The sequence below is a fragment of the Lagenorhynchus albirostris genome, chromosome 3, assembly GCF_949774975.1.
Source record: "Lagenorhynchus albirostris chromosome 3, mLagAlb1.1, whole genome shotgun sequence".
NCBI lineage: Eukaryota > Metazoa > Chordata > Mammalia > Artiodactyla > Delphinidae > Lagenorhynchus > Lagenorhynchus albirostris.
In genome coordinates, this window is record NC_083097.1 from 169,549,499 (window position 1) to 169,562,475 (window position 12,977).

The 12,977-nt window shown below is 63.6% G+C and overlaps 1 protein-coding gene across 8 annotated transcripts in view; it reads left to right on the forward strand.

The window, feature by feature from the left end:
- The window catches only part of CSNK1G2 (casein kinase 1 gamma 2), a 28,208-nt gene that overhangs the window by 5,279 nt on the left and 9,952 nt on the right, over nucleotides 1–12,977 (forward strand). For 5 of the 8 annotated variants that reach the window (XR_009539823.1, XM_060145698.1, XM_060145703.1 and 2 more), the window contains exon 2: nucleotides 12,229–12,661. Coding sequence is in view for 4 of the 8 variants with exons in the window: in XM_060145698.1 (XP_060001681.1) it covers nucleotides 12,478–12,661 (184 nt within the window). In the remaining 4 variants the exon portion in view is untranslated. Of the gene's footprint in view, nucleotides 1–12,228; nucleotides 12,662–12,977 lie in introns of those variants that run through there. The other 3 variants (XM_060145701.1, XM_060145702.1, XM_060145704.1) reach the window with 2 other exon arrangements.

The following is a 12,977-nucleotide window of genomic DNA, read 5'->3' on the forward strand; positions in this document are numbered from 1 at the left end:
TTTGCCCCGAGGAGCTGGAAGTCTGTGGAAGCAGGTGGGGAGGGGACCGGCAGAGGGGAGGCCCGGAGGGATGCGGCTCATGTGGACTGGACGTGGTGGCCGGCCAAGGTCCCCCCATGGGGCAGTGTCTGCCCCCTCACCTCGGGCCGCCCTGCTGCTCGTCCAAGGGTGACCCTCATCCTCCCTCCTGGTTTCGCCCCTGGCCTCCAGGCTGCTGCCTGGGGAGTTGGAGCTTCCTCTGTGGCCAGATGAAGGGGGCAGAGCCAATCAGGAGACCGTCTCCCCTGGACGCTCCACTGCCTTCCCTCCAAAGCTGGGGCTCCAGCCCGGCCAGTCCCCACGCGCCCCTGGGTAGTGCCCCTCACCCAGGCAGGCTGCAGGGCGCGCCCGGCGCCTCTCACACCCCAGCCTAGGCTTCCCTGTCTGAAATGGTCATGACAGTACCCAGCTTGCGGGCGGTGCGGAGTATTTTGGAGGCCCAGGTGTCTATCAGGCTCCCCAGCCCTGGTCCGCAAGACAGACAGGATGTAAGCCGTGTGGATGGTGGACAGTGTGCTGGTACCTGGTTGAAAAGTAGAAAGCAACAGGTGACGCTCCGTTTACGTCATTTAATTTTGTTTTCTGAGGTATGATCATTGAAACGTTAATTGGTGTGAGAAGTTACTGTTGAGGCGGCTTATGTCCTTCCTATTGGGTATATATCCATACTCGTGGCTCATCACCATTTGGAAGCTAAGTTTTCATCGGAAACGCTTGATTTTAACAAATACACAGACTTGAGTAGAAAACATCAGTGCCTTTGGCAATGTGAGTCCTGGCAGAGGCTGTCTGCGCTGCTGTCAGTCATGGCCACGTGTAGCTGATAACAGTGTGGGGTGCCCAGTGAAATTTTAGTTTCAGACAAACCACCGAAAATTGCTTAGTATAAATAGGCCTCAAATAGCGCATTGGACATACTTGTAGTAGAAGTTATTAGCTGCTTATCTAAATTTCCGTGTCAGCTGGGCGCCCTGTGTTTTTATCTGTGTCTGGCCACCCCGGGCTGGTGGCAGCCTTCCATCGGGGGCTCGGGGCTGTGTTGGCCTCAGTGGGTTGGGGCCGGTGGCCGGCCTTGAGGTGTGGAGGCGGACCTTTGCAATGAGGAGGTGGTGCTCCCAGGCGGCTGCAGGCCCTGCCCGGGCCTCCGCATCTGGGGGTGGGCTGGGCATCTGGTGACTCTGATGCAGCCTGTGGGCAGTGGAGGCGCTCCAGCTCGCGGCCAGTCTGGGGGACCAAAGTCAGGGTGCTGCTTGCTCGCTGAGCGGGGCCAGAGGCCAGCGGGGCAGTTCTGGGGCGAGAAGGGAGCTCCTGAGTGTGCCCAGGTGAGCGTGAGCCCGTCCTGGGCCATCGTGGGGACACCTCTGCGCCCCTGGGGCCTTGTCCCGGGCTGCTGGGAAGGACCGAGGCCGTGAGTCAGCCCTTCCTCCTCTCCCCACCTTCTCGCCGGTGTCTGCGTCTCTTACTTCCTGTGGGCACGAACCCCTTGTCCTCTGAAGGATTTATTGCGTGTCTGTCACAGAAGCTGCTTCAACTGGTGGGAGGAGGAGGCGTGGCTCTGGCAGCTGCACGTGCGTCGGACTTTGATCTGTGCTGGACAAGCCCTGTTCTCTGGGCTGCCTGCCAAGCCTCACGCCCTGTGCCCCTCCAGACAGTTCTGTGGAGATGCCACACACGCCCCCGGTTTTAGCTGAGGTACGACTCCCAGACCATGCAGTTCGCTGGAGAGTACACCTTGGTGGTTTTAGTGTATTCACAAATTGTGCAGCCGTCACTAAAATCATTTCCAGAACATTCCATCACCCCCAAAAGAACCATGTCCCCATGAGCAGTCACTCCCCAGCCCATGACAGCTACTCACCACTCTCTGTGTCCGTGGATCTGCCTGTTCTGAACGTTTCCCATCAGTGGAGTCGCACCCTGTGTGTCCTGTGTCTGGCTTCTCTCACTGAGCATCGTGGTCTCACGGTCCATCCACGTGGTAGCGAGTGTCAGGGCTTCACTCCTTTTCGTGGCTGAGTGATGTTCCTGTGTGTGGAGGGACCACATTATTTATTCACTCCTCAATTGATGGACATGTGGGTCGTGTGTACCTCTTGGCCGTCATGAGTCATGCTGCTGTGGATGTGCAGACACAGGTGTGCGTGGACGTGTTCTCAGTTGCCTCAGGTGGACACGGAGTAGGTCGAGTGGGGACTGCGTGTTTAACTTTTGAGGAACTGCTGCTTGTTTTCCATGGCGGCTGCACCACCTTCTGCCCCACCCGCCATGGGTGAGGGTCCCGTTTGTCCACGTCCCCACCAGCTTCCTCTCCAGGTTCTGTGTCCTGGCCTCTCCCAGCATCTTTCCTGTCCTGGGTTGGGGTCTGTCCTTTGTGGTGGTGTCTGTCTCCTCAGAGCCTGGGAACCCTGGCCGGTTTTTGGAAGACCATTCTCCCACTGCCCTGCACTTTCCAGAATGCCAGCCCTTTGGAGCATGTGGTCGCTGGGGCTGGTCCTGCCCTTTGACATCACAGACAACGGGCTGGCCTGTGGACTTCGGTCCTGGCGCCCTCGGCTGCTCTCCTCTGAGCAGGCGTGTCCAGTGCCTGGAGTGACCGGCAGGCCCCAAAGGGCCAGGTGGCCCCCCCAGTTGTGATACCACAAAACCACTGTCCTCTCGTTGGTGTTTTCAGTAGCAAAAGCCACACGCACATTGAGGAGAATGGCCGTTACGACAAAGCGTGGGAATGTCTTAAGAACTTGCTCAGAATCTAGGAGGTGGGCACCAGCCACGCGTTGGTGAAGTCCTTCCAGACCGCTGAACAACACGGGCGTGTTTGTAAGCGGGTCCAGCGACACGCTGTGGACGGACCCGTCGGGATTGGCTGCGGGTTTCCTCCGTGTGGGGTAGAGAGACCGTCTCAGGCTGCGCCATGGGAAACGAAGCCCTGTGGGCCTCAGGCAAGCTCCTGGTGCACCAGGTCCAGGTGGGGGGTTGGGGAGGGAGGACCGTGCAGGCTCCAGCCTGGATGCAGGAGCCCGGCCCATTGGGCAGGCGCTGGGCCTCCTTCACAGAGGCAGCTGCCTCGTGATGCCCCCGGCCCTGAGGGGAGGGCCCGGGTCTTTGTCCCTGACTCCTCACCCGGTGGGGGGCTGGCCGGACGGGTGGGCTGGTGGGTGTGGTTTTCTGGCGAGTTTGCAGGTGCTCTGGGGGGCCCCTTAATGTCCTCCCTCGTGTGTCTCTCCGGCCCCTGCGTCTGCGTGTCCCCCTCCACCCCAGCAACCCCGCTTCCGTGCCCAGCCGGGGCTCCGCGTGAGGCTCCGTGCTGAGAACCCTTTTCCCCACCCTTTCCCCCACCCTTTCCCCCACCCTTTCCCCCGCCCTGCTCCTGAGCTCAGGAAAGTTTGCACCTGCTGGCAGGGGCAGGGAAGGCACAGAGGAGCCCCTGGGCTGCAGTCTGGCTTCCTTGCTGTGGAAGCGCGGAGGCCGCTTCTGAGGGCCCTGACGTGCCTCTCCCAGCACCTGGCCTGGGAGCCCAGGTTTCCATCGTTTCCATCGGCGCACGTGTCCCCGCCCCACGCTCTGGCCCTCAGAGGCCTTCACGTTACTTCCCTGCTCTGCCCCTTGTGCTCTCGGACCCCTTTCAGCAAGTAGCCGCCATGTTCCCCCCGGACCTGCTGTGTCCCTGGGGAGCGCGTTGGGTGGATGGGCTGCCGTCGATGGCGGTGAGCGCCGTGATGCTCTTTGAGGGGCTGGGTGGGTGACATTGGAGTGAGGACTGGAGTGGGTGCTGGGTGGGTACTGGGGGAGCTGCTAGAGGAGGTGGAGGTTTTTTTTTTTTTTTTTTTTTTTTTGCGGTACGCGGTCCTCTCACTGTGGTGGCCTCTCCCGTTGCGGAGCACAGGCTCCGGATGCGCAGGCTCGGCGGCCATGGCTCACGGGCCCAGCCTCTCCGTGGCATGTGGGATCTTCCCGGACCGGGGCACGAACCCGTGTCCCCTGCATCGGCAGGCGGACTCCCAACCACTGCGCCACCAGGGAAGCCACGGGGTTGTTTTTTAAATAGACTTTTTTTTTTAAAGTTATTTATTTATTTATTTTGGCTGCGTTGGGCCTTAGTTGTGGCACGTGGGATCTTTCATTGCGGCGCGGGCTTCTCTCTTAGTTGTGGCGCATGGGCTCCAGAGTGTGTGGGCTCAGTAGGAATCGAACCCGCGTCCCCTGCATCGGAAGGCGGACTCTTACCCACTGGACCACCAGGGACGTCCCTAAACAGACTTTGTTTGAGAACAGTTTTAGATTTACAGAGAGGCTGTGAATCAGTTCAGAGGGTCCCCGTGTGCCCACGACCAGCCCCTCAGCACCTCCCGCAACCCAGCTGATGGGCCCGTGTTCATATGTCATCCTCAGCCAGAGTCCATGCTGCCCCACGTCCTCTCTACCCCACGTCCTCTCTGCCCCAGGCCCCCGGGCTGTGCTGGTGTCGCCCGCTCTCCTGGGGTGGGGGGCATGGCCGTCTCCCTGTCTCTGTCTCCTCTCCTCACAGGGCACCCGTCACAGCTTCAGGCCCACCCTCGTTTGCAGATAAGGTCACAGTCCCAGACTCCAGGGGTGGGACGTGTCTTTGGGGGACACAGCTCAGCCCCCTCCTGGGACCGATATGGGGCTGCAGTGCGGGCACAACTGACCTGAGCACCCAGGACGAGGGGTCACACAAGGCCTGTCATGTGGGCTGGGATGGTGCTGCCCCCTCCACGGGCGGCTAGCTCACTGCGAAGGTGTGGACAAGGCCTTGGCGGAGGGGCTGCAGGGAGAGGCCAGCCTCCGCAGTGATGGAAGGTTCCAGACCTGCTCGTCCAGGATAGTGTGCGGCAGCCCCGGCGGTGCTGAGCTCCTGGCACGTGCCTGGTGCCACCGAGCGCGCTTCTGTGTGTTTGCCTTCTGCGAATGCGTGGCCCGTGTCCTGGGGCAGGACGGCCAGTTGTGCCCGTGCGGCCGGCCCGGCCCTGTCTCTGCGCCTCCAGTTGTCTTGTGTTCCACCTGGCATCATGTGGGGTTTGGACGCCCGCCGTCCCCGTGATCGGACTCCTTCTGTGTCCCTTCCCGCCCTCCCCGACCCCCGCCTGTTCTCCTTTTAGCTCTCTGTCGGGATGCTTTTAAACGTGCCCAGACGCAGCGAGAACAGGCCAGTGAGCCCGTGGCCCGGGCCCACCCGTTCCCAGCATTGCGAACGATGCAGCACCTCAGCTCGTTCCAGGTGCTGTGTCCAGGGGTCACTGCCAAGCACTCCTCCGGTAGGTTCTCGAGTCGCCCCTGCACAGAAGCGCCCGGTGACTTCTGGGCTGAGGCTGTGGGGTCTGTCGTGAGAACGTTTCAAGTCTGTGGAGAGGTTTGAAGGAAAGCGCTGTCAGTTCCCCAGTCCTCCTGGGCTCGCCTGTAGCTTGGCTGTGCACCTGTGCGTCTCTGCCCACACTTGCTCTTCATGACCCCGAGCCTGCGGCTGCCCCCGAGCGTGAAGTCTGGCCCCCTTCCACCCCTTTCTCCAGGGGGCGCAGCGTCTGGGCAGCAGCCGGCTTGTGCCGCACACGGACTTTTCCTCGTGGCTGCTGAGAAGGTGATGCCGGGCTGCGCCTCGGTGTGCTCCAGCATTGCTGGTGGCGGTTACCTGCAGCCTCCGCCGGGTGGGGTGCCCCTTCCTCTCCCGTCTCCTCAGGTCACGTTCCCTTGTCTGTCAGTCAGTGTGTTGTGACCCATTTCTGCCTAATTCATTTAGGTGTCGACCTCGTCCCAGGGGCTGGTCACTGTTTTAGGGCCACTTCCTAGCTCTGTGCTGTAACTCCACGTTGCGGTGACCTCAAGCTTCTAGGCTGCGGCCCCAGGGCCGGCGCGTCTCCAGGGTCCGGGTCCCTCTTGGGGAGCAGTGCATAGGCACCAAGACCTGACGCTCGGGGTGCTCACGGCTGCTGGGGTGCCAACCCCGGCTCTGGGTGACCCTGGGGAGGAGGCCCTCCCTACACGTGTCACCAAGGCCCCGTGGGACGGAAACGGGCTCAGCCTGATGGAGGGACACGCGTGTCCGGAGGTGCCTCAAAGGGGGCCGCAGCCACGATCCCACCAGAGTCCCGGCACTTCCCAGGCGGCACCCACCAGGGCCTGCCGTGTGCGGTGGAGCCAGGCAGCCTCCGAGGGGCCGCCCCCAGGAGAGAGGTTGCCCATCTCCGCCCCAGACTGGCCCTGCCTCTGGGCCAGGGCTGTGCCTGTGATGTCGGCCAGGAACTGTGACATCACTGGGTAGAGGCGCTCAGACAAGGGGGTTCCCGGGGCCTCCGCGAAGGGGACCTGGCCCAGGCCCTGACGAGATGGAGGACCCCCCAGAGAACACGGCAGGTAACTCACCTGAGCTGGAAGGCAGGCCAGGGGCCGCCTGGGGACTGGCCTGGGGGGCAAGAGTGGGTCGTCGGGGCTCAGCGGGGCCAGTGGAATTTAAGTTGGCCATGGGGGCCTGAGCAGAGCCCACACCCCTGGAGGGCCTTCCCTGCATGGGGGGAGAGTCCAGGTGCCCCTGGGAGGACCTGAGGGCCATGTTGGTTGGATCGAGACTGGCTTTGTTTTAGGGTTGGGTCAAGGACTGGGTACACCGCCCCCATGATGAGTTTTAGCTTCGGCGCTTGCACCGGGGCTGGCATCACACACACCTGCCTCCTGGTCCCCCAGGTGTGCCGGGGGGCACCTGCAGACGCCCAGGCTCCTGGCAACGTTTGGCTCTGGTTTTAGCCCTGTGTCCACTCTCTGTTACCCCTGCTCGCCCCAGGTCAGTGGGGGACTCGCTCTTGCCATCCCCCCTCAGGCCCCAGGAGGGGACCCAGGATAACCATCCTGTGGATGGTGGGGCGACCCCTCCGTGCGCGCTGCGGGTGGCTGCTCTCGTTTGCGGGGTGAGCAGGGCTGGCGTCCTGTCCCTGGGAGGCTCAGGGTCTAGGGCTCCTCCCCCGCCTCCCCGTGGTGGCCACACGCCTGCCTGTTGTCAGGAGGCGGATGGGGGGGCCGTAGGCCTGCCCTGCTGCTGTCGGCCCGGCTGGGTGAGCTGCGGTGGGGCCTCTGGCGTCGCGTGTGGGCTGCGGGCCAGGGTGGGGAGTACACACGCCAGAGTCTCTGATTTTGTCCTTGGCTCCCCGCCGGGAGCCCCGTGGACATCGGGGCGTGGGGGCCAACACGGTGCGCCTAGCACTGCAGCCCCTGTCGACGCGGGCTGTGCCCTGGCTCTCGGCTCACACAGGGCTCCTTCCCTGCTGTGCCCGGTCATGCCCGTCTCTGCATGGCGCCTCCTGGACTCTCGGCCCACCGGCTGCCGCAGGTGTGCTTGCGAACGTGCCTCTCCGCGCTGGCTGGAGGGCCCCCTGCTGGACAGTGTGACCGGGAGAACAGGCCTGCAGCTGGGGGTTGTGGCCGGGAACCCACTGCTGCCCGAGCCCTGGGCACGGAGTAAGCGCTCACCTAACACAAGCCATCCTGGGAGGCGGCAGAGGAGAAGGGTCTGCCGAGGGGAGTGTCGCCGGACCCTGAGGCTTGCGTCCTGCAGGGTCTGGGAGTGAGGGCCTGGGAGTGAGCACCTGGGGGTAGGGGCGCTTCTGAACAAGCCCGAGGGGGCGTGTCTCGTGGCTTTGGGGCCGTCAGAGGTTCTGTGAGCTCGGAAGGGTTTGCACCTGGGGACGTGAGGCCAGGCGGAGGTGAAGGCCGTGCCTCTGTGGATCTTGGGCTGGGGCCGAGAGCACGTCCCGCCTGGCCTGAAAGCGGGGGTCGCGGCCCGGAAAGGAGGCCTGCTAGGGAGCCAGGTGCCGGTGGCGGGGCACGGGCTCCCAGGCGGGTGGGCTTGGAGTACAGAGGAGTGGGGCCCTGGGAGGGGTTCCTTGTGTGTGCTGTGGGGCTGGGCGGTGTCAGGGCCCCCCGCCTCATAAAAGCTGCTTGCACAAAGCAGGACCCAGACATGACTCCCTGCCCGCGGGGGTGCGTGGGTCGCGGCGGCGGGACGCGGGACGGCGAGGCGCCCGCCCCGCACTGGCGCAGATGCGCCCAGTCCTCCTGGCCTCGTCTGCGTGGAAACCACCCTCAGAGGTTCCTTAAGAACCTCGGCGCTCGTCCCCTCCCGCTTGTGTGTGCGTCCCCCTGAGCTCACGGCCCCGTGGTGGCCTGCTGCTGGCGTCTGCCTGCCCTGCACCCTGGCTGCTTCTGCCGCTTGCAGGCGGGAGTGCCTGGCGGGAGTGCGCGGGGCATCCTCGGGGAGTGGAGCCGAGGAGTTGGGAGATCGCAGGGCTCAGCTTTTAATCTTTGAAATTCCCGTGGGTTTTACATCCACCTCTGGTGTGCCTGCGTGTGTGTGCACAGGCATGTGGTGGTTTGTTTTTTTTGTTGTTTTTTTGATTTATTTTTGGCTGCATTGGGCTTTCTCTAGTTGCGGCGAGTGGGGGCTACTCTTCACTGTGGTGCGCAGGCTTCTCACTGCGGTGGCTTCTCTTGTTGCGGAGCAAGGGCTCCAGGTGCGTGGGCTTCAGTACTTGTGGCACGCAGGCTCAGTAGTTGTGTCTCGCAGGCTCTAGAGCACAGGCTCAGTAGTCGTGGCACACGGGCTTATTTGCTTCACGGCATGTGGGATCTTCCCAGACCAGGGCTCGAACCTGTGCCCCCTGCATTGGCAGGAGGATTCTTAACCGCTGCGCCGCAAGGGAAGTCCCCAGGCATGTGTTTTTAATTTCTTTCTGACAAGAAAGAAAATCCGGCTGGAAACCACCCTTAAGTATCCATCAGCGGGGTGGCCTGTAGATTTTGGTGTTCCCTCTCTATGGAATCTGGGAGGACTTCAGCAGAATGAATGAGGGTAGCGTATCCAGGCGTGTGGTCCGGGCACAAGGTGCCCAGGGTGTACAGGGCACGGGTTCGCTGCGTGTGTGCAGGTCTTGAAACAGCAGACGCAGGGGGCTGGGCACCAGGGGTGGTGGCCTCAGTTTTCTGCAGGAATCCCACGCCGGCTGGTTCCCATCTCAGGGAGTGTTTGCCTCCTGCCCGGTTCTGCTCCATCTGGCCTCTCGGCGGCTCCAGAAGTGAGTCGTGTGCAGTCTCCCGTGTGGTCAGGCATCTGGCCGCTCTGAGCCTGGCTCCACCTGGTCCCTGTGCGCACCTCCCCCACTGCTGGGTGCCTTTTCCACAGGCACCCGTGAGGTGAGCGCGTGTCCGGCGCTGGCACGGGCTCTGGGGGCAACGCGTGCCCGGAGGTGAAGCAGGACCCCCACGCCCCGGGCAGCTGTCCTAAAGCTGGGTGGCAGCAATGCCGGGGGATGCGGAGGGCGTGGGCGGGCGCAGGAGGGGGGCAGCTCTTCTGGCAATTAAAATAGAACTTCCACCTGACCCAGCAGTTGCAGCCTAGGTCCGAGCCGGGAGACAGCACTCGCCTCCTGGGGGTTGTACACAAACGCCCCGGCCGCACAGTTCACCGCAGCCCAAAGGTGGGCACAGCCCGGGTGTCCTCCTGTGGATGAGCGTGCCCTCCACACGTAGCAGCATCACTCCGCCACAAGAAGGACAGAAGCCCTGACACTCGTGGACGGACCCTGAGAACACGATGCTCAGTGAGAGAAGCCAGACACAGAAGGACCCACGGTGTCCGATTCCACTGATGGGAAACGTCCAGAACAGGCAGATCCACAGACACAGAGAGTGGGTTCGTGGTTGTCAGGGGCTGGGGAGGGGGAGGAGGTGACTGCTGATGGGGACGGAGCTTCTTGTTGAGGTGATGGAATGTGCTGGAATTTGAGGTGATTGTAGCACAACTCTGCAAACATAAGCTGTGGTTCAGTAAGAACCGTTGAACTGTCCACTTTATTTATTTTGGCCTTGCCGCGCGACATGTGGGATCTAGTTCCCTGACCAGGGATCGAACCTGGAGCCCCTGCATTGGGGAGCATGGAGTCTTAGCTACTGGACCAGCGGGGAGGTCCCACTATTTCCTTTGTTTTTAATGTAGTTATTTCCTTGTAAGTTTGTAACAGCTGTTCCCAGTTGACTCCCAAATTCCTGATGGTGAACAGCTGTCCGCCCGCCCACCCCCCACAGGGAACTAACCGCTTACAGGTGGGGAGCGGCCTGGCCCGTGGCGTCGGAACCCCTGAGACGCCGAGGGTGTGGGGAGTGGCCTGCTCTGTTAAGGGCCCGGATTCTGGGCCACGCCCCTCCCTGCCTGCCTTTGGGCCTGCAGTGCCCGTGTGGCGTCCCCTTGGCTCAGATCCATCTCCTGCGAGTGCAGCCGGTGAAGGTGGAGACAGACGGGTGGCCGCCCGAGCAGGGGCACCGCTTGGCCAGCGACCAGTGTGTCGTCCACAGGCGCGGACAGCGCTGCCGGGCCGGCCCCTTGCTCAGGTGGCGCGGCTGCGGTGCCGGGGTGTCGGCTGGTGGGAACCCCAGGCAGTGGCGGAGCTGGGCGCACGGTTCTTGTTGGGGTCGCATTGTCCACACACACCGTCCATGTGGTTGGGAAGCTGCCGGCCTTAAATGGTGAGGTTTGTCCTGAAGCCTGGGCCCCTGCCTGTCTGGGCATCTCCTGGGCTCCCAGGCTCTGGCTGCTCCGGCCCTGCACGCCCCCCCGTGCAGTGATGACCTGCGTGGGTGCCGAGCATGGACTGGCGTGTGCACACGTGTGTGAGCATCTCCCCACCCCGTCCTGCCGGCTGTGGGCCTGCCTCTAGGCGCATGGCCAGAGGCCCCCTCATTTGGGCCTGTCCTCGGCCTGCGACTCTTGGCACCTGTGCCGTCGGTGACATACGGTTGCTGGCTGGCCCTTCCGAGCATCAGGCCCTCGGTGGTAGGTGGGGGCGCTGGGGGCCATGTGGGAGGCCAGTTGGGGGCTCGGGCACCCACGGGGGTGGGAGGCGACCCCCTCATCGCCCCCCCCAGGGCACCGGGCCTCAGTGCTGGTCCTGCCACAGCCCGCTGGGGGCTCCCCCGGGTGCCTTCATGGGTTGTGGATGAGCTACAGCTGGGCCGCCTACATGGCGTCAGGGCCCTCACCTGGCCTCACCTCCCCCCACCCCTGCAGGCATTCGGGGGCGTGGCCTCCACCAGGTGTCAGCCCTTGAGTGCTTGGTGGGGAGGGGAGCACAGGTGTGAGCCTCGCAGTGGCCAATCTGGGCCCGAGGGGAGCTTGGGCAGGCAGAGGGCGTGGGGAGGTGTCATAGGAGCAGGTTAGTGTTTTCTTTCTAAAGCGATTCCTGTGGCTTTGGCGTGAGAATTGGCCAGAGGGGACAAGAGGAGGCGAGGGCCTGTAGGAGGGCCTGTGACCCTCGTGAGAGGAGGAGGTGGCTTGAGAGGCTAGGCCAGCTGGCAGGGGAGAGCCCCGTCCGTCTGAGCTGCAGGGTGACTGGTCCACGTGGTGGGGGGAGGAGGGAGAAGCCGGCACCACAGACAGACCTTGGGAGTGTATCCCCACCCCCCAGCTCGGGTGGCCAGCCCCTCCCTGTAACCTGGAGGGCTATCGGGGTGCCCACCGTTCCCTCCACAGCCCCAGCTTTCTGCTGGAGAGGCCAGGCCGGACTCGCCTTGGGGGCGCGTGTCCAGCCAGCCCCGTCAGGCTCACAGCCCATCTGCCTGCACTCGGGGCCCTTGCAGCCCCTCCTGCCCTCTCACTCTCCTGCAGCAGCAGCCGGTCACCCATCTGTCCACAGGGTCACGGGCTCCTGGAACGAGGCCCAGGGACGTTGATGTCACCTGGATATTGGGCAGGGGTGGGGTGGGGGAGAGGCAGCTCGGAGGCCCCCCAGGTCTGTGGCAGGGGCCTGTCTCCTAGCCTCGGGCACTTTCTGCTCTGCACCTGTCCTCTTCGGAGGAGCAGTGCTGGGGCCTCTGTTGCTCAACTAGGCGTCTCCTCTCCCAGCACAGCCGTCCTTTAGCCTCGGGTGGGCCGGCAGGCGGCACGTGGAATTCTCGGAGGCCCGAGCCTCCCTCCCCTCTGCCCCCAGAAGGTCACAGGTTGCACGAGCCTCCCTCCCCTCTGCCCCTAGAAGGTCACAGGTCGCACCTGCATATCAGAGATCTTTCCAGAACACGGTCCCGCCACCATTTAATGCCCAGTCCCGGGTCCCCTGCCAGGCTGTGCTCTGGGCCCCGGGGCGCGTGGCGGGCGGGCGCATCGCGGCCTTCTAACCCGTGCCTCTGTTTCTCCTGCAGCCGAGAGCCACGAGATTTGAGCTCCCGGGACCCGTCAGCAGCATGTGTCCTCCCCCCATGCGTGACCCCAAGGCCACCGAGAAGAGCGCTGCGGCCGGGCCCTCGCGAGCGCCCGCGTCTCACTAGCAGGAGCCCGCTGGGCGCCATGGGGTGCTAGCCCTGAAGAGCCGCCGCGACCACAGGTCTCCGTGGAGCCGGGATTTGCACGGCAGCAGAGTCACCGTGGAGAGGCCAGGGTACCACAAACTTATGGATTTTGACAAGAAAGGAGGGAAAGGGGAGTCGGAGGAGGGCCGGAGAATGTCCAAGGCCGCCGGCCGGAGCAGCCACGGCGTCCGGAGCTCCGGGACCAGCTCGGGGGTCCTGATGGTGGGCCCCAACTTCCGAGTCGGGAAGAAGATAGGCTGTGGCAACTTCGGGGAGCTCCGGCTAGGTGAGCCCCGCTCGTTCACTTCCGGGGACGCGGGGGCGGGGGTGGACGTGAGGGCTGGGAACGCAGGTAAGCGCGTGTGGGTTTCTGTTCCCTGCCCCCGGAGGAGGCTCTGCAGAGGGCTGGACCCCGACAGCTGTGGGGCGGTTGTGCCAGGGGCCCCAGGCCCACAGAGCTCAGGAGGCTGGTGACGCGGAGGTGGGGGTCCAGGGGCATCTCCTGCACAGCACTTAGTGGTTGGAGCTTAGTGGTGGGCGACCCCCAGCCCCCGTCCAGTGGTCCGTGTCTGTCTGTCGGCTGGTGTTGCTGGTGTCTGACA